This window comes from Oncorhynchus clarkii, chromosome 32, assembly GCF_045791955.1.
Source record: "Oncorhynchus clarkii lewisi isolate Uvic-CL-2024 chromosome 32, UVic_Ocla_1.0, whole genome shotgun sequence".
NCBI classification, from domain to species: domain Eukaryota; kingdom Metazoa; phylum Chordata; class Actinopteri; order Salmoniformes; family Salmonidae; genus Oncorhynchus; species Oncorhynchus clarkii.
This window is the reverse complement of record NC_092178.1, coordinates 2,577,984-2,599,587: the sequence shown is the minus strand read 5'-3', so window position 1 is coordinate 2,599,587 and position 21,604 is coordinate 2,577,984. Positions and strand designations below refer to the sequence as shown.

At 47.5% G+C, this 21,604-nt stretch overlaps 1 protein-coding gene across 1 annotated transcript in view; it reads right to left on the bottom strand.

Moving 5' to 3' along the window:
- Nucleotides 1-7,654: 7,654 nt before the first annotated feature.
- The window catches only part of LOC139391871 (transmembrane protein 64-like), a 31,817-nt gene continuing 17,867 nt past the window's right edge, over nt 7,655-21,604 (bottom strand). The window contains exons 2-3 of the mRNA XM_071139480.1: nt 13,715-13,870; nt 7,655-9,062 (exon numbers count right to left, since the gene is read on the bottom strand). Of these exons, the coding sequence (XP_070995581.1) occupies nt 8,874-9,062; nt 13,715-13,870 (345 nt within the window). The 3' untranslated portion in view covers nt 7,655-8,873. The remainder of the gene's footprint in view (nt 9,063-13,714; nt 13,871-21,604) is intronic.

The following is a 21,604-nucleotide window of genomic DNA, read 5'->3' as shown; positions in this document are numbered from 1 at the left end:
ATTCGCTATTATAGTGCACTACTTTAGACCAGAGCCCTATGGCACCCTATTCCCTATATAGTACACCACTTTAGACCAGATCCCTATAGAACCCTATTCCCTATATATAGTGCACTACTTTAGACCAGAGCCATATGGCACGCTATTCCCTATATAGTGCACTACTTTAGACCAGAGCCCTATGGCACCCTATATAGTGCACTACTTTAGACCAGAGCCCTATAGAACCCTATTCCCTATATAGTGCACTACTTTAGACCAGAGCCCTATGGCACCCTATTCCCTATATAGTGCACTACTTTAGACCAGAGCCCTATGGAACCCTATTCCCTATATAGTACACTACTTTAGACCAGAGCCCTATGGAACCCTATTCCCTATATAGTGCACTACTTTAGACCAGAACCCTATGGCACCCTATTCCCTATATAGTGCACTACTTTAGACCAGAGCCCTATGGCACCCTATATAGTGCACTACTTTAGACCAGAGCCCTATAGAACCCTATTCCCTATATAGTGCACTACTTTAGACCAGAGCCCTATGGCACCCTATTCCCTATATAGTGCACTACTTTAGACCAGAGCCCTATGGCACCCTATATAGTGCACTACTTTAGACCAGAGCCCTATGGAACCCTATTCCCTACATAGTGCACTACTTTAGACCAGAGCCCTATGGAATCCTATTCCCTATATAGTGCACTACTTTAGACCAGAGCCCTATGGAACCCTATTCCCTACATAGTGCACTACTTTAGACCAGAGCCCTATGGAACCCTATTCCCTATATAGTGCACTACTATAGACCAGAGCCCTATGGAACCCTATTCCCTATATAGTGCACTACTTTAGACCAGAGCCCTATGGAACCCTATTCCCTATATAGTGCACTACTTTAGACCAGAGCCCTATGGCACCCTATATAGTACACTACTTTAGACCAGAGCCCTATGGAACCCTATTCCCTATATAGTGCACTACTTTAGACCAGAGCCCTATGGAACCCAAATCAAATCAAATCAAATTGTATTTGTCACATACACATGGTTAGCAGATGTTAATGCGAGTGTAGCGAAATGCTTGTGCTTCTAGTTCCGACAATGCAGTAATAACAAGTAATCTAACTAACAATTCCAAAACTACTGTCTTGTACACAGTGTAAGGGGATAAAGAATATGTACATAAGGATATATGAATGAGTGATGGTACAGAGCAGCATAGGCAAGATACAGTAGATGGTATCGAGTACAGTATGTACAAATGAGATGAGTATGTAAACAAAGTGGCATAGTTTAAAGTGGCTAGTGATACATGTATTACATAAGGATACAGTCGATGATATAGAGTACAGTATATACGTATGCATATGAGATGAATAATGTAGGGTAAGTAACATTATATAAGGTAGCATTGTTTAAAGTGGCTAGTGATATATTTACATCATTTCCCATCAATTCCCATTATTAAAGTGGCTGGAGTTGAGTCAGTGTCAGTGTGTTGGCAGCAGCCACTCAGTGTTAGTGGTGGCTGTTTAACAGTCTGATGGCCTTGAGATAGAAGCTGTTTTTCAGTCTCTCGGTCCCAGCTTTGATGCACCTGTACTGACCTCGCCTTCTGGATGATAGCGGGGTGAACAGGCAGTGGCTCGGGTGGTTGATGTCCTTGATGATCTTTATGGCCTTCCTGTGACATCGGGTGGTGTAGGTGTCCTGGAGGGCAGGTAGTTTGCCCCCGGTGATGCGTTGTGCAGACCTCACTACCCTTTGGAGAGCCTTACGGTTGAGGGCGGTGCAGTTGCCATACCAGGCCCGCCAGGATGCTCTCGATTGTGCATCTGTAGAAGTTTGTGAGTGCTTTTGGTGACAAGCCGAATTTCTTCAGCCTCCTGAGGTTGAAGAGGCGCTGCTGCGCCTTCTTCACGATGCTGTCTGTGTGAGTGGACCAATTCAGTTTGTCTGTGATGTGTATGCCGAGGAACTTAAAACTTGCTACCCTCTCCCCTACTGTTCCATCGATGTGGATAGGGGGGTGTTCCCTCTGCTGTTTCCTGAAGTCCACAATCATCTCCTTAGTTTTGTTGACGTTGAGTGTGAGGTTATTTTCCTGACACCACACTCCGAGGGCCCTCACCTCCTCCCTGTAGGCCGTCTCGTCGTTGTTGGTAATCAAGCCTACCACTGTTGTGTCGTCCGCAAACTTGATGATTGAGTTGGAGGCGTGCGTGGCCACGCAGTCGTGGGTGAACAGGGAGTACAGGAGAGGGCTCAGAACGCACCCTTGTGGGGCCCCAGTGTTGAGGATCAGCGGGGAGGAGATGTTGTTGCCTACCCTCACCACCTGGGGGCGGCCCGTCAGGAAGTCCAGTACCCAGTTGCACAGGGCGGGGTCGAGACCCAGGGTCTCGAGCTTGATGACGAGCTTGGAGGGTACTATGGTGTTGAATGCCGAGCTGTAGTCGATGAACAGCATTCTCACATAGGTATTCCTCTTGTCCAGATGGGTTAGGGCAGTGTGCAGTGTGGTTGAGATTGCATCGTCTGTGGACCTATTTGGGCGGTAAGCAAATTGGAGTGGGTCTAGGGTGTCAGGTAGGGTGGAGGTGATATGGTCCTTGACTAGTCTCTCAAAGCACTTCATGATGACGGATGTGAGTGCTACGGGGCGGTAGTCGTTTAGCTCAGTTACCTTAGCTTTCTTGGGAACAGGAACAATGGTGGCCCTCTTGAAGCATGTGGGAACAGCAGACTGGTATAGGGATTGATTGAATATGTCCGTAAACACACCGGCCAGCTGGTCTGCGCATGCTCTGAGGGCGCGGCTGGGGATGCCGTCTGGGCCTGCAGCCTTGCGAGGGTTAACACGTTTAAATGTCTTACTCACCTCGGCTGCAGTGCACTATATTCCCTATATAGTGCACTACTTTAGACCAGAGCCCTATGGAATCCTATTCCCTATATAGTGCACTACTTTAGACCAGAGCCCTATGGAACCCTATTCCCTATATAGTGCACTACTTTAGACCAGAGCCCTATAGAACCCTGTTCCCTATATAGTGCACTACTTTAGACCAGTAAACCATAGATCATTAAACCATACGTCGTCATTCTGCCTGTTGTACGGAGTCATTATGCCTGTTGTACGGCGTCATTCTGCCTGTTGTACGGCGTCATTCTGCCTGTTGTACGGCGTCATTCTGCCTGTTGTACGGCGTCATTCTGCCTGTTGTACGGCGTCATTCTGCCTGTTGTACGGCGTCATTCTGCCTGTTGTACGGCGTCATTCTGCCTGTTGTACGGCGTCATTCTGCCTGTTGTACGGCGTCATTCTGCCTGTTGTACGGAGTCATTCTGCCTGTTGTACGGAGTCATTCTGCCTGTCGTACGGAGTCATTCTGCCTGTCGTACGGCGTCATTCTGCCTGTCGTACGGCGTCATTCTGCCTGTCGTACCGCGTCATTCTGCCTGTCGTACCGCGTCATTCTGCCTGTCGTACGGCGTCATTCTGCCTGTCGTACGGCGTCATTCTGCCTGTCGTACGGCGTCATTCTGCCTGTCGTACGACGTCATTCTGCCTGTCGTACGGCGTCATTCTGCCTGTCGTACGGCGTCATTCTGCCTGTCGTACGGCGTCATTCTGCCTGTCGTACGGCGTCATTCTGCCTGTCGTACGGCGTCATTCTGCCTGTCGTACGGCGTCATTCTGCCTGTCGTACGGAGTCATTCTGCCTGTCGTACGGCGTCATTCTGCCTGTCGTACGGCGTCATTCTGCCTGTCGTACCGCGTCATTCTGCCTGTCGTACGGCGTCATTCTGCCTGTCGTACGGCGTCATTCTGCCTGTCGTACGGCGTCATTCTGCCTGTCGTACGGCGTCATTCTGCCTGTCGTACGGCGTCATTCTGCCTGTCGTACGGCGTCATTCTGCCTGTCGTACGGCGTCATTCTGCCTGTCGTACGGCGTCATTCTGCCTGTCGTACGGCGTCATTCTGCCTGTCGTACGGCGTCATTCTGCCTGTCGTACGGCGTCATTCTGCCTGTCGTACGGCGTCATTCTGCCTGTCGTACGGAGTCATTCTGCCTGTCGTACGGCGTCATTATGCCTGTTGTACGGAGTCATTATGCCTGTTGTAGTGGACCTGACAGTAAAAAAAAAGTAGTGGTAGTTTTTGTCAATATAGCACGTCTCTGGACTAAGGCAAGTTATATCAGGGTTTATCATACTAGGCAGGTTATATCATACTAGGCAGGTTATAGCAGGGTTTATCATACTAGGCAGGGTTTATCATACTAGGCAGGTTATATCAGGGTTTATCATACTAGGCAGGTTATATCAGGGTTTATCATACTAGGCAGGTTATAGCAGGGTTTATCATACTAGGCAGGTTATAGCAGGGTTTATCATACTAGGCAGGGTTTATCATACTAGGCAGGTAATAGCAGGGTTTATCATACTAGGCAGGGTTTATCATACTAGGCAGGTTATAGCAGGGTTTATCATACTAGGCAGGGTTTATCATACTAGGCAGGTTATAGCAGGGTTTATCATACTAGGCAGGTTATATCAGGGTTTATCATACTAGGCAGGTTATAGCAGGGTTTATCATACTAGGCAGGGTTTATCATACTAGGCAGGTTATAGCAGGGTTTATCATACTAGGCAGGTTATAGCAGGGTAAATCATACTAGGCAGGTTATAGCAGGGTAAATCATACTAGGCAGGGTTTATCATACTAGGCAGGTTATAGCAGGGTTTATCATACTAGGCAGGTTATATCATACTAGGCAGGTTATAGCAGGGTTTATCATACTAGGCAGGGCTGATAAACTAGGCAGGTTATAGCAGGGTTTATCATACTAGGCAGGTTATAGCAGGGTTTATCATACTAGGCAGGTTATATCAGGGTTTATCATACTAGGCAGGTTATATCAGGGTTTATCATACTAGGCAGGTTATAGCAGGGTTTATCATACTAGGCAGGGTTTATCATACTAGGCAGGTTATATCAGGGTTTATCATACTAGGCAGGGTTTATCATACTAGGCAGGGTTTATCATACTAGGCAGGTTATAGCAGGGTTTATCATACTAGGCAGGGTTTATCATACTAGGCAGGGTTTATCATACTAGGCAGGTTATAGCAGGGTTTATCATACTAGGCAGGTTATATCAGGGTTTATCATACTAGGCAGGTTATAGCAGGGTTTATCATACTAGGCAGGTTATAGCAGGGTTTATCATACTAGGCAGGTTATAGCAGGGTTTATCATTCTAGGCAGGGTTTATCATACTAGGCAGGTTATAGCAGCGTTTATCATACTAGGCAGGGTTTATCATACTAGGCAGGTTATAGCAGGGTTTATCATACTAGGCAGGTTATAGCAGGGTAAATCATACTAGGCAGGTTATAGCAGGGTAAATCATACTAGGCAGGGTTTATCATACTAGGCAGGTTATATCATACTAGGCAGGTTATAGCAGGGTTTATCATACTAGGCAGGGTTGATAAACTAGGCAGGTTATAGCAGGGTTTATCATACTAGGCAGGTTATAGCAGGGTTTATCATACTAGGCAGGTTATATCAGGGTTTATCATACTAGGCAGGTTATATCAGGGTTTATCATACTAGGCAGGTTATAGCAGGGTTTATCATACTAGGCAGGTTATAGCAGGGTTTATCATACTAGGCAGGTTATATCAGGGTTTATCATACTAGGCAGGTTATATTAGGGTTTATCATACTAGGCAAGTTATAGCAGGGTTTATCATACTAGGCAGGTTATAGCAGGGTTTATCATACTAGGCAGGTTATAGTAGGGTTTATCATACTAGGCAGGTTATAGCAGGGTTTATCATACTAGGCAGGTTATAGCAGGGTTTATCATACTAGGCAGGTTATATCAGGGTTCATCATACTAGGCAGGTTATATCAGGGTTTATCATACTAGGCAGGTTATAGCAGGGTTTATCATACTAGGCAGGGTTTATCATACTAGGCAGGTTATATCAGGGTTTATCATACTAGGCAGAGTTTATCATACTAGGCAGGGTTTATCATAATAGGCAGGTTATAGCAGGGTTTATCATACCAGGCAGGGTTTATCATACTAGGCAGGTTATAGCAGGGTTTATCATACTAGGCAGGGTTTATCATACTAGGCAGGTTATATCAGGGTTTATCATACTAGGCAGGTTATAGCAGGGTTTATCATACTAGGCAGGTTATAGCAGGGTTTATCATACTAGGCAGGTTATAGCAGGGTTTATCATACTAGGCAGGGTTTATCATACTAGGCAGGTTATATCAGGGTTTATCATACTAGGCAGGTTATAGCAGGGTTTATCATACTAGGCAGGTTATATCAGGGTTTATCATACTAGGCAGGTTATAGCAGGTTATATCATACTAGGCAGGTTATAGCAGGGTTTAATTTGCAAATAAATTCATAAAAAATCCTACAATGTGATTTTCTGGATTTTTTTTTCTAATTTTGTCTGCCATAGTTGAAGTGTATCTATGATGAAAATTACAGGCCTCTCATCTTTTTAAGTGGGAGAACTTGCACAATTGGTGGCTGACTAACTACTTTTTTGCCCCACTGTATATCTCACTGGTCATCCCCAAAGCCAACACCTCCTTTGGCCGCCTTTCCTTCCAGTTCTCTGCTGACAGTGACTGGAGCGAATGGCAAAAATCGCTGAAGCTGGAGACTTACATTTCCCTCACTGACTTTAAACATCAACTATCTGAGTAGCTAACCGATCGCTGCAGCTGTACATAGTCCATCTGTAAATAGCCCATCCGATCTACCTACCTCATCCCCATACTGTTTTTAATTTACTTTTTTGCACACCAGTATTTCAACTTGCACATCATCATCATCTGCTCATCTATCACTCCAGTGTTAATTTGCTAAATTGTAATTACTTCGCTACTATGGCCTATTTATTGCCTTACCTCCCTTACTACATTTGCACACACTGTATATAGATTTTTCTATTGTGTTATTGACTGTATGTTTGTTTATTCCATGTGTAACTCTGTTGTTGTTTGTGTCGCACTGCTTTGCTTTATCTTGGCCAGGTCGCAGATGTAAATGAGAACTTGTTCTCAACTAGCCTACCTGGTTAGATAAAGGTGTTCTCAACTGGCCTACCTGGTTAAATAAAGGGTTATATATATATATATATACACATACACACACACCTGGTTAAATAAAGGTGAAATGAAAATAAAATCCTAGGTAGGTTTTGCTGGGTTTCCCCAAACTCTGTCCTGCCCCCCCCCCGGTGGACGTTTAGCTTTTTGCCCTAGCACTACACAGCGGATTCAAATAAATCAACCAATCAACGGGCTCCCAAGTGGTGCAGCTCAGTGCTTGAAGTGTCACTCCAAACACCCTGGTTCTTTTCCAGGCTGTATCACAACCGGCCGTCATTGTAATTAAGAAATTGTTCTTAACTGACTCGCCTCGTACAAAAAAATCTAATAATTACAATAAATACATCTTCATGCTTAGATTATTTGAATCAGCTGTGAAGTGTTATGGTTAAGAACCAAGAAGGTGGACCCTGGGGGCCCAGGACTGAGTTTGGGAAACGCTGGCCTAAAGTGAAAGAGAAGAACAAGGAAAAAATGAATTTAAAAAAAAAACTCAGTGTGCTGTACCATTTATTTATTTCATCATTATGAGTTCAACGCATTGGCCCCTGGTCCCACACTGTAGAAGAGAAGCCATTGGCCCCTGCTCCCACACTGTAGAAGAGAAGCCATTGGCCCCTGGTCCCACACTGTAGAAGAGAAGCCATTGGCCCCTGGTCCCACACTGTAGAAGAGAAGCCATTGGCCCCTGGTCCCACACTGTAGAAGAGAAGCCAATGGCCCCTGGTCCCACACTGTAGAAGAGAAGCCATTGGCCCCTGGTCCCACACTGTAGAAGAGAAGCCATTGGCCCCTGGTCCCACACTGTAGAAGAGAAGCCATTGGCCCCTGGTCCCACACTGTAGAAGAGAAGCCATTGGCCCCTGGTCCCACACTGTAGAAGAGAAGCCATTGGCCCCTGGTCCCACACTGTAGAAGAGAAGCCATTGGCCCCTGGTCCCACACTGTAGAAGAGAAGCCATTGGCCCCTGGTCCCACACTGTAGAAGAGAAGCCAATGGCCCCTGGTCCCACACTGTAGAAGAGAAGCCATTGGCCCCTGGTCCCACACTGTAGAAGAGAAGCCAATGGCCCCTGGTCTCACACTGTAGAAGAGAAGCCATTGGCCCCTGGTCCCACACTGTAGAAGAGAAGCCATTGGCCCCTGGTCCCACACTGTAGAAGAGAAGCCATTGGTCTCTGAGATCTGAATGGTGAGCTGTGTTGTATAGAGAACTCCGGTTAACTCTTCCAACACACCGACAGCATCATCTGGATATGTGTGTAACAACAGTTTAACATTCACCTTCTGCACCCATTTCTGTCAAGCCGTCTACTCATACAGTTTGACGCGTACCTTCGCTAAATCCAACATCTGCACCACACAGAACGAACTGCAACTGCCTCTGCAACGCAATGCTGCACAACGCCGTTTCATTGGAAATTAATGCAACTCTGGTGTACCAAAATGCAATGGCGCTGTCGGTGTGTTGGAAGCGTAAGTCCGTGAAGAGAACACCACTGTACCTGACTACTAAACACCTGGCACCCCTCAGCTGCACCTACAAGCCCTATAGATCCACACAATCAGCATCCCTATTTGGCAGGTCCTCCTCACTCCAGACTCCTCACCGTGGAAGGCACTCCTATCAGATATCACAAATGCTACACTGGCCAATCAGTGTTCAGTTCGATTCCAGTCGCTCGTGTCCAATCAGGGTTTTGAGACATTTATCAGACCACGTTGATGATCCCACCCCCGGCCGACGCCCTCTTGCTGCAGTACGTGAAGCCGCTGTGATTGGTGGAAGTGCCGTTCATGTGTGATGTCTTCAGCTCCATCTGACAGGCAGCGATGGCCGCATTCAGCTCCACCTGGGCTCGATGGACCACGTAGAACATCAGACCTATACTGATGATGATCTGAGAGAGAGGGAAACAGAACCGTGTTTTAGAACCACTGATGAGAGGAGGGAGAGAGAACCAGAGGACAAAACTATTTAGAACCATGTAATTACTGTAGAACATGAGGCCTATACAGATCTATACAGACCTATAAGATCCCTACTGAGGATCTGAGAGAGGACAAGGCAAGCTAACTGTCAGAAGATCCCTACTGAGGATCTGAGAGAGGACGAGGCAAGCTAACTATCAGAAGATCCCTACTGAGGATCTGAGAGGACGAGGCAAGCTAACTGTCAGAAGATCCCTACTGAGGATCTGAGAGAGGACGAGGCAAGCTAACTGTCAGAAGATCCTGAGTGAGGACGAGGCAAGCTAACTGTCAGAAGATCCCTACTGAGGATCTGAGAGAGGACGAGGCAAGCTAACTGTCAGAAGATCCCTACTGAGGATCTGAGAGAGGACGAGGCAAGCTACCTATCAGAAGATCCCTACTGAGGATCTGAGTGAGGACGAGGCAAGCTAACTGTCAGAAGATCCCTACTGAGGATCTGAGAGAGGACGAGGGAAGCTAACTGTCAGAAGATCCCTACTGAGGATGTGAGAGAAAATCTGAGAGAGGACGAGGCTAACTGTCAGAAGATCCTATACTGATGAGGATCAATGAAAGGTTTAATTTCTTCATCCATCCAACATGTTCCATTTCTGCCACAGTAGCTGCCTATGGGTCTAGTTGCTGATGAACATGTTGTTCTTCGAATGTTCTCTTGAAAAAAAAAGGTACAAAAAAGGTGTCTGACCTGAAGAACCAAGAACTGGCTTTCCAAACAAACAAACAAAAAGGTATTTGGGGGCAGTGTTGACGATTTTCAGGACACAGATAAAACCTGGTCCTGGACTAAGAGGCACGTTCAATTGAGAATATCTAGTGAGTATACAGTACTTGAGTCCGGTTTAATCTGCGTCTGGGGTTTAATCTGCGTCTGGGGTTTAATCTGCGTCTGGGGTTTAATCTGCGTCTGGGGTTTAATCTGCGTCTGGGGTTTAATCTGCGTCTGGGGTTTAATCTGCGTCTGGGGTTTAATCTGCGTCTGGGGTTTAATCTGCGTCTGGGGTTTAATCTGCGTCTGGGGTTTAATCTGCGTCTGGGGTTTAATCTGCGTCTGGGGTTTAATCTGCGTCTGAGGTTTAATCTGCGTCTGGGGTTTAATCTGCGTCTGGGGTTTAATCTGCGTCTGGGGTTTAATCTGCATCGAGGCCACTGGCCCCTAGGGACAGACCCCTGGCTCAGCTGCAGACTGAAGATAAAGGTGCTACACAATGCCTTCAGAAAGAATTCATCCCCTTCGACTCATTCCACATTTTGTTGTGTTACAGCCTGAATTCAAAATGGATGAAACAGTTTCCCCCCTTCATCCATCTACACACAATACCACATAATGAAACAGTTTGACATTTTTGCAAACTTTATAGAAAATGAAATACAGAAATATCTCATTTACATAAGTATTCACACCCCTGAGTCAATACTTGGTAGAAGCACTTTTGGCAGTGATTGTAGCTGTGAGTCAATCTGGGTCTCTCCAAGCCATCCACACCTGGAATGTGCAACATTTGCCCATTGTTCTAAAAGAATCTTCGAGCTCTGTCAAATTGGTTTACTGATCATCGTGAAATCCCTGAGTGGTTTCCTTCCTCTCCAGCAACTGAGTTAGGAAGGACGCCTGTATCTTTGTAGTGACTGGGTGTATTGATACACCATCCAAAGTGTAATTAATAACTTCACCATGCTCAAAGGGATATTCAATGTCTGTTTTTAATTTGTACCCATCTACCAATAGGTGCCCTTCTTTGTGGTTGAATCGGTGTTTGAAATTCACAGCTCAACCGAGGGACCTCACAGATAATTGTATGTCTGGGGTACAAAGAAGTAGTCATTCAAAAATCATGTTAAACACTATTATTGTGGCCTCCCGAGTGGCGTAGCGGTCTAAGGCACTGCAGTGCTAGAGGCGTCACTACAGATCCGGGTTCGATCCGGAGTCGCAGCTGGCCGCGACCGGGAGACCCATGAGGCGACGCACAATTGGCCCAGGATCGTTCGGGTTAGGGTAGGGTTTGGCCGGTAGGGATGTCCTTGTCCCTTCTCGCTCTAGCGACTCCCGTGGCAAGCCGGGAGCATGCACGGTGACACAGTCGCCATTTTTATGGTGTTTCCTCCGACACATTGGTGCGGCTGGCTTCCGGGTTAAGTGAGCAGTGTGTCAAGAAGCAGTGCGGCTTGGCAGGGTCGTGTTTCGGAGGACGCATGGCTCTTGACCTTCACCTCTCCTGAGTCCGTAGGGGAGTTGCAGCGATGGGACAAGACTGTAACTACCAATTGGGGAGGAAAAGGAGCAAAAAAACGACATTAAAAACACCATTATTGCACACAGAGTGAGTCCATGCAACTCATTATGCCATTTTTTAAAGCACATTTTTACTCCTGAAATTATTTAGACTAGCCATACATAAAAAAAAATGTATTGAGTCAATAAGTCTTCAACCCATTTCAGCTTAACATTTTTTATTAATTTGTTAAAATGTCTAAAAACATAATTCCATTTTGACATTATGGGGTCAAAGTCTGATTGGAATCCATTTTAAATTCAGGCTGTAGCACAACAACATGTGGAAAGAGTGAAGGGATGTGACACGTTCTGAAGGCGCTGTATGTTTTAGTCTGACGGCCTGCCGCTAACTCACCTGACGCCCCTGTAACTCACCTGACGCCCCTGTAACTCACCTGACGCCCCTGTAACCCACCTGACGGCCTGCCGCTAACTCACCTGACGGCCTGCCGCTAACTCACCTGACGGCCTGCCGCTAACTCACCTGACGGCCTGCCGCTAACTCACCTGACGGCCTGCCGCTAACTCACCTGACGGCCTGCCGCTAACTCACCTGACGCCCTGCCGCTAACTCACCTGACGGCCTGCCGCTAACTCACCTGACGGCCTGCCGCTAACTCACCTGACGGCCTGCCGCTAACTCACCTGACGCCCTGACGCTAACTCACCTGACGCCCTGCCGCCCGTAACTCACCTGACGGCCTGACGCCCCTGTAACTCACCTGACGCCCCTGTAACTCACCTGACGCCCCTGTAACTCACCTGACGCCCCTGTAACTCACCTGACGCCCCTGTAACTCACCTGACGCCTCTGGGGGATTTGAAAAGCACTAAGTAGAAATCGCATTGTATTATTACTGATCATTATTTTTTACCTGTAGACAAAGTATCTAACTCTGTTCTGACGCACCTGAGACAAGGTATCCTCTGACGCACCTGTAGACTGAAGACAAGGTATCCTCTGATGCTCTGTTCTGACTCACCTGTAGACTGAAGACAAGGTATCCTCTGACTCACCTGTAGACTGTAGACAAGGTATCCTCTGACGCACTTGTAGACAAGGTATCCTCTGACTCACCTGTAGACTGTAGACAAGGTATCCTCTGACTCACCTGTAGACTGTAGACAAGGTATCCTCTGACGCACCTGTAGACAAGGTATCCTCTGACTCACCTGTAGACTGAAGACAAGGTATCCTCTGACTCACCTGTAGACTGTAGACAAGGTATCCTCTGACGCACCTGTAGACAAGGTATCCTCTGACGCACCTGTAGACTGAAGACAAGGTATCCTCTGACGCACCTGTAGACTGAAGACAAGGTATCCTCTGACGCACCTGTAGACTGAAGACAAGGTATCCTCTGATGCTCTGTTCTGACTCACCTGTAGACTGAAGACAAGGTATCCTCTGACTCACCTGTAGACTGTAGACAAGGTATCCTCTGACGCACTTGTAGACAAGGTATCCTCTGACTCACCTGTAGACTGTAGACAAGGTATCCTCTGACTCACCTGTAGACTGTAGACAAGGTATCCTCTGACGCACCTGTAGACAAGGTATCCTCTGACTCACCTGTAGACTGAAGACAAGGTATCCTCTGACTCACCTGTAGACTGTAGACAAGGTATCCTCTGACGCACCTGTAGACAAGGTATCCTCTGACGCACCTGTAGACTGAAGACAAGGTATCCTCTGACGCACCTGTAGACTGAAGACAAGGTATCCTCTGACTCACCTGTAGACAAGGTATCCTCTGACGCACCTGTAGACGGAAAACAAGGTATCCTCTGACGCACCTGTAGACGGAAGACAAGGTATCCTCTGACGCACCTGTAGACGGAAGACAAGGTATCCTCTGACTCACCTGTAGACAAGGTATCCTCTGACGCACCTGTAGACGGAAGACAAGGTATCCTCTGACTCACCTGTAGACTGAAGACAAGGTATCCTCTGACGCACCTGTAGACTGAAGACAAGGTATCCTCTGACTCACCTGTAGACTGAAGACAAGGTATCCTCTGACGCACCTGTAGACGGAAGACAAGGTATCCGCTGATGCTCTGTTCTGACTCACCTGTAGACAAGGTATCCTCTGACTCACCTGTAGACAAGGTATCCTCTGACTCACCTGTAGACAAGGTATCCTCTGACTCACCTGTAGACTGAAGACAAGGTATCCGCTGATGCTCTGTTCTGACTCACCTGTAGACAAGGTAACCACTGATGCTCTGTTCTGACTCACCTGTAGACAAGGTATCCACTGACGCTCTGTTCTGACTCACCTGTAGACTGAAGACAAGGTATCCGCTGATGCTCTGTTCTGCGATGACGTCCTCCATGGTGCGCAGCGTGGTGCCCAGGTAGGAGTTTAGGAGCTGTGTGGGCAGCAGGCCGACTGACGACGCCACCAGGTAGTTTGGCAACGACACGTCTGTGATCTGAAAGGAAGAAATATTGAAAGTCACAGTTAGTCTTGTCCCAGAACGGCCTTTAGGGAAGGAGCCCTACCTCTAGGGAAGGAGCCCTACCTCTAGGGAAGGAGCCCTACCTCTAGGGAAGGAGCCCTACCTCTAGGGAAGGAGCCCTATTTCCTGTTTCTGTAGCGTGAGGCAGCTTCATGTACAATATCACCCCCCTGGACAAGATGCTAGTCTGTAGGTGAAACAATCAACCTCGGATGAAAAGGTGATTCACCTTCAGATAACAGGTTGATTGTTTCTCCTACAGACTAGTGAAGCGCTGTATCCTCTATGTTAAGTCTCTTAACTAATCTCTTATCACTAGATTACTCAATAGAACAACTGCCCAAAAATAAACATGTGTTTCAGTCCCCTTGGCCTAGAATGTCCCAGGAAGGATAACATGAGCCTCCAGATATGACCTTGGTACAGACAGAATGCATATATTATGACTAGCCTAGCAGATACTGGTGGTGGGGGGAAGGAAGAAGGGGAGGTAAAGGCAGAGAGAGAGAGGCAGAGAGAGAGAGAGAGAGAGAGAGAGAGAGAGAGAGAGAGAGAGAGAGAGAGGGGCAGAGAGAGAGAGAGAGGCAGAGAGAGAGAGAGAGGCAGAGAGAGAGAGAGAGGCAGAGAGAGAGAGAGAGGCAGAGAGAGAGAGAGAGGCAGAGAGAGAGGCAGAGAGAGAGAGGCAGAGAGACAGAGGCAGAGAGACAGAGAGAGAGAGAGAAGCAGAGAGAGAGGCAGAGAGACAGAGAGAGAGAGAGAGAGAGAGGCAGAGAGAGAGAGAGGAGAGAGAGAGAGAGAGAGAGAGAGAGAGAGAGAGAGAGAGAGAGAGAGAGAGAGAGAGAGAGAGAGAGAGAGAGAGAGAGAGAGGCAGAGAGAGAGAGAGAGGCAGAGAGAGAGAGAGAGGCAGAGAGAGAGAGAGAGGCAGAGAGAGAGAGAGAGGCAGAGAGAGAGGCAGAGAGAGAGAGGCAGAGAGACAGAGGCAGAGAGACAGAGAGAGAGAGAGGCAGAGAGAGAGAGAGGCAGAGAGAGAGAGAGGCAGAGAGAGAGAGAGAGGCAGAGAGAGAGAGAGGCAGAGAGAGAGAGAGGCAGAGAGAGAGAGAGGCAGAGAGAGAGAGAGGCAGAGAGAGAGAGAGAGGCAGAGAGAGAGAGAGAGGCAGAGAGAGAGAGAGAGAGGCAGAGAGAGAGAGAGAGAGGCAGAGAGAGAGAGAGAGAGGCAGAGAGAGAGAGAGAGAGGCAGAGAGAGAGAGAGAGAGGCAGAGAGAGAGAGAGAGAGGCAGAGAGAGAGAGAGAGAGAGAGAGAGAGGCAGAGAGAGAGAGAGAGAGAGAGGCAGAGAGAGAGAGAGAGAGAGAGGCAGAGAGAGAGAGAGAGAGAGAGAGGCAGAGAGAGAGAGAGAGAGAGAGGCAGAGAGAGAGAGAGAGAGGCAGAGAGAGAGAGAGAGGCAGAGAGAGAGAGAGAGGCAGAGAGAGAGAGAGAGGCAGAGAGAGAGAGAGAGGCAGAGAGAGAGAGAGAGAGGCAGAGAGAGAGAGAGAGGCAGAGAGAGAGGCAGAGGCGGAGAGAGAGAGGCAGAGAGAGAGAGAGAGAGGCAGAGAGAGAGAGAGAGGCAGAGAGAGAGAGAGAGGCAGAGAGAGAGAGAGGCAGAGAGCGAAAGAGGCAGAGAGAAACGTCTTGTTGTTGCAATGCACAGAAACAAAGCACTTCCACAGGCTATATACATTCATGCTAGACTGGCCTACGTCCACGTTTCTCCTTGAAAGGGTTGAACTTGCACACTGAGGGAGTGGCCCACAGCATGGAGTCTGTCCTTAAGACAGTGGTTCTTTCACGTTAGTCCGCTGCTGTGAATGTCACTGTACAGCAGATATCAAATCCCCCAGTTATCTTGTGCTAAGCTAAGCAAAACGCACGGTGCTATGATATCTACGCTGTGTGGACTTTCCACCCAGGCATCTGTCTGTTCCTACTGCGTCCCAATGGCACCATATTCCCTATGAAAGCTGCGCACTGTGTAGGGAAAATGTTGTGATTTGGGATGCAACATGTGGGCAGGGCAGGGCGTGTATAGAGGCTGTGGGCAGGGCGTGTATAGAGGCTGTGGGCAGGGCAGGGCGTGTATAGAGGCTGTGGGCAGGGCAGGGCGTGTATAGAGGCTGTGGGCAGGGCAGGGCGTGTATAGAGGCTGTGGGCAGGGCGTGTATAGAGGCTGTGGGCAGGGCAGGGCGTGTATAGAGGCTGTGGGCAGGGCGTGTATAGAGGCTGTGGGCAGGGCGTGTATAGAGGCTGTGGGCAGGAGCTGTATAGAGACTGTGGGCAGGGCGTGTATAGAGGCTGTGGGCAGGGCGTGTATAGAGGCTGTGGGCAGGGCCTGTATAGAGGCTGTGGGCAGGGCCTGTATAGAGGCTGTGGGTAGGAGCTGTATAGAGGCTGTGGGTAGGAGCTGTATAGAGGCTGTGGGTAGGAGCTGTATAGAGGCTGTGGGTGGGAGCTGTATAGAGGCCATTTAAAAACAGCAGAGAATCCTAGAATAATCTTCTGTATAGCTGGTATGCAGAATAACAACATTCAATCAAACCCTAAATCCCACCCGGTTTGTCCCCTGTTCTGTTCTGGTTCAGCAAAAGATGGCATGGCTGAAACTGCCATTTTGAAATTGTATCACTTAGACTTAACCCCTGGCAAAACAAAGCTGTTTTCAGCACGAAACAAACAGAACATCAATCAAATCAATGTATATACATTGAGCCATTGTTCAGACAGACACTGCTTACAGACAGGAAGGCATTAGATTGGTACTGCTTTATCCAGAAACACTGGAGACCTAACCCATTGTGATTAAATAGGGCCCAGAGTTAGGACCCTGTAGACCTAACCCATTGTGATTAAATAGGGCCCAGAGTTAGGACCCTGTAGACCTAACCCATTGTGATTAAATAGGGCCCAGTTAAGACCCTGTAGACCTAACCCATTGTGAATAGGGCCCAGTTAAGACCCTGTAGACCTAACCCATTGTGATTAAATAGGGCCCAGAGTTAGGACCCTGTAGACCTAACCCATTGTGATTAAATAGGGCCCAGTTAAGACCCTGTAGACCTAACCCATTGTGAATAGGGCCCAGTTAAGACCCTGTAGACCTAACCCATTGTGATTAAATAGGGCCCAGAGTTAGGACCCTCTAGACCTAACCCATTGCGATTAAATAGGGCCCAGAGTTAGGACCCTGTAGACCTAACCCATTGTGATTAAATAGGGCCCAGATTTAGGACCCTGTAGACCTAACCCATTGTGATTAAATAGGGCCCAGAGTTAGGACCCTGTAGACCTAACCCATTGTGATTAAATAGGGCCCAGAGTTAGGATCCTGTAGACCTAACCCATTGTGATTAAATAGGACCCAGAGTTCAGCTGAGCATGTGAACAAACATCTTCCCTGTTGGTACATCACATGATGAATTCATAATTTAAAACCACCCAATTAAAAACGAATGATTAATGGGGTCGGTCGGGTGGCCAAACCGCACCCTTCATCATAGGGCACTACATAGGGGCTCTGGTCAAAAGTAGCATGCCTCAATAACATAGCTGGAAATAGTTATTTCAGCCATTTTATTTGTTCTGCTAAGCCTGGCAGACACTGGGGTTTTGGGTTACAGATCTAACTCTCTAAGGCAGGCTACTTCAGTAGGAAACAAACCAGGGGACATTGAAATGGAGCCTCCTCTTCTACAGAATGTTCTTACTAAAAAGGGGGTGGACGGACACAACGCAACTCCACAAGGGCCTAATAACCAGCCAACCATGGATGCATCATAGGCCCCCTGCGTCCCAAATGACTCCCTATTCTCGCTATAGTTCACTACTTCTGACCACAGCCCTCTATAAAAAAGGTGCCATTGGGTCGTGGTCAAAAGTAGTGAACGTCGGGATTAATGCAAAATAATTCTGCTCAAAAAGACTAGTAGCCTCGTATTTCTGAATAAATAAAACCCCTGTGGCTACTTCAACCAACACTCTGAAAACCAATACATTTTGTAGGCTAATGTAGAACAAGGTAGGACGTAGGCTAATGTAGAACGTAGGCTAAGGTAGAGCGTAGGCTAATGTAGAACAAGGTAGGACGTAGGCTAATGTAGAACGTAGGCTATGGTAGAGCGTAGGCTAATGTAGAACGTAGGCTAAGGTAGCACGTAGGCTAATGTAGAACGTAGGCTAATGTAGCGGGTAGGCTAATGTAGCGCGTAGGCTAATGTAGCGCGTAGGCTAATGTAGCGCGTAGGCTAATGTAGCGTGTAGGCTAATGTAGCACGTAGGCTAATGTAGCACGTAGGCTAATGTAGCACGTAGGCCTGTCTGTTGTAACTAAGGATATTGGAGTAGCAGAAGCAGGGTCTTCACATCACATTGGGGCAAAACAATCCGCCTTTTAACCACACATGAACATTTGTGATGATGTAATCTTATTTATCTTACCTTTCTTTAACTAGGCAAGTCAGTTAAGAACACATTCTTATTTACAATGACGGCCTAGTGGGTTAACTGCCTTGTTCAGGGGCAGAACGACAGATTTGTACCTTGTCAGCTCGGGGATTTGAACTTGCAACCTTCCGGTTACTAGTCCAACACTAACCACTAGGCTACCTGCTGCCCCGGTGATGATGTAATCTTAATAATTAAGATGCCATTTGACAGACAGTACGCTACATGATTTAAATCCACCAGAGTAGCTGTTCCACCTCTGGGGCGTTGAAGCACGGTAAACTGAGTTTGACAGTGGGGCGAGTTAGTTTTGGATGGCCTGGGGCCTACTGCTATTTGTCATATCGTAGCCTGATTGTTGCTGGGGGGGGGAAAAAACAGAAAAAAAAAGGAACATTCCTACGTTGACTTCCTGTCTGTCTCCTGCTTTAGCCAATGGTTGCAACGATGATGAAAACATTTAATTTAAAATCAGTATTTAGACTGTATGTCTGTCTTGACATGCTGCCTACAAAAACGTTCCTAAATAGACTTCCTGTCTGTGTCGTGCTAGCAGTACAAGATAAAAGGTGAGAGCAAAGTTGGATCCACAGCCTCATTCGGAAAGTATTCAGACCCCTTGACTTTCTCCACATTTTGTTACGTTACAGCCTTATTCTAAAATGTATATAATTATTTTCTACACACAATATTGCATAATGACATGGCGGGCTGTGGGTCATCTGGGGATTCACATTCATTATATAGTGAACAGGAAGTCATCTGGGGATTCACATTCATTATATAGTGAACAGGAAGTCATCTGGGGATTCACATTCATTATATAATGAACAGGAAGTCATCTGGGGATTCACATTCATTATATAGTGAACAGGAAGTCATCTGGGGAATCAGAGTAATTAAGTAGAGTAATTAAAAGTAGAAATGTCAAGCAGGTCGACAACAGTCTACAGACGGGCCTGCAGGTAGGATTCATTGAGGAGAGAGGGAACGGAGGCCTTTAACTGTCTTCAACAAGACATGATACAAGTGGCAACAACTTGTACAGTGGTGAGTGATTTGGGAGCGTCAGCGTTGTGATTTGGGAGAGTCAGCGTGGTGATTTGGGAGAGTCAGCGTGGTGATTTGGGAGAGTCAGCGTGGTGATTTGGGAAAGTCAGCGTGGTGATTTGGGAGAGTTGTGATTTGGGAGAGTTGTGATTTGGGAGAGTTGTGATTTGGGAGAGTTGTGATTTGGGAGAGTCAGCGTGGTGATTTGGGAGAGTCAGCGTGGTGATTTGGGAGAGTCAGCGTGGTGATTTGGGAGAGTCAGCGTGGTGATTTGGGAGAGTCAGCGTGGTGATTTGGGAGCGTCAGCGTGGTGATTTGGGAGCGTCAGCGTGGTGATTTGGGAGCGTCAGCGTGGTGATTTGGGAGCGTCAGCGTGGTGATTTGGGAGCGTCAGCGTGGTGATTTGGGAGAGTCAGCGTGGTGATTTGGGAGAGTCAGCGTGGTGATTTGGGAAAGTCAGCGTTGTGATTTGGGAAAGTCAGCGTTGTGATTTGGGAAAGTCAGCGTGGTGATTTGGGAGAGTTGTGATTTGGGAGAGTTGTGATTTGGGAGAGTCAGCGTGGTGATTTGGGAGAGTCAGCGTGGTGATTTGGGAGAGTCAGCGTGGTGATTTGGGAGAGTCAGCGTGGTGATTTGGGAGAGTCAGCGTGGTGATTTGGGAGAGTCAGCGTGGTGATTTGGGAGAGTCAGCGTGGTGATTTGGGAGAGTCAGCGTGGTGATTTGGGAGCGTCAGCGTGGTGATTTGGGAGCGTCAGCGTGGTGATTTGGGAGCGTCAGCGTTGTGATTTGGGAGCGTCAGCGTTGTGATTTGGGAGCGTCAGCGTTGTGATTTGGGAGCGTCAGCGTTGTGATTTGGGAGAGTCAGGGTTGTGATTTGGGAGAGTCAGTGTTGTGATTTGGGAGAGTCAGTGTTGTGATTTGGGAGAGTCAGGGTTGTGATTTGGGAGAGTCAGGGTTGTGATTTGGGAGAGTCAGGGTTGTGATTTGGGAGAGTCAGGGTTGTGATTTGAGCGTCAGCGTTGTGATTTGGGAGCGTCAGCGTTGTGATTTGGGAGCGTCAGCGTTTCGACAGAGTGGAGGGTCAAAGAGCAGTCTCGTCTTGGCTCCTGTCCTGGGAGGGACGTGATAACCTTTGGACAGAGTACTTTACCCAAGGGCAATTCCATAGGTAGGTTGATAATATTTCTTGGTATCTCAGATTGTTTGACATTCTTATGAAAGCAGCCATTTTAGGCCCGATTCAGACCCATCCATGCCTCCTGTAAGACTCTATGATCTGTGAACCGTACGTGATACAGACAACATCTTGGTATCATTACACTCCTTGTAGCACTCTCATATGGAGAGTCTACAATCTGAAGTGCATCACAAGTTCAGTAGGAACCCTGCTAATTCTGACGGTCCTGTAGGATACGTTTTTTTTAAATAAGCCCCGCCCACCCAGGGGAAATTATTTCAGAATCACGCCATGAGAGTGTGCTGTAAAGGAGTGTAATGATACCAAGATGTTGTCTGTATCACGTACGGTTCACAGATTATAGGGTCTAACAGGAGGTATGGATGGCTAAAATGGCTGCTTTCATTGTGAATTTCTAAAAAAATAAATGGTTTGTGCTCTAGAGGCAAATACAAATGCAAAAGAAATGCCCAACATCATTCCTTCCAGTGAAGTTACTGTGAGAATTGCCAGAAGAATCCGAGATAGATACTGAAAATATTTCTGGGCTACGTTTGTGAATACAGGCCCTGGCGTCATGGGTGGGACATTATAACCATTGGACAGGGAACTTCCAAGCCCCTCATAGTGTCAATATCCAAAATGGCACCCCATTTTCTACACGGCCGTTGACCAGGCGGGGCCCACGGCCGTTGACCAGGCGGGGCCCACTACCGTTGACCAGGGCCCATAGTGAAGCTGTAAAGTATGACCTGCTGACTGGTTTAGGTCAAATGAAAAGCTACAATCCTATACGACTCACTCACTATAGAGGTTTCCCTCTATAACCAGGTTCTCATGTAGGATGTTGCCTGTTCTTAGCTCTATTCTGTTTCTTTTTATCATTAAAACTCCCTCCCTAGTCCTTGCCGATGACAAGCATACCCATAACATGATGCAGCCATCACCAAGCTTGACAATATGAAGAGTGGTACTCAGGGACGTGTTGGATTTCCCCAAACATAACGC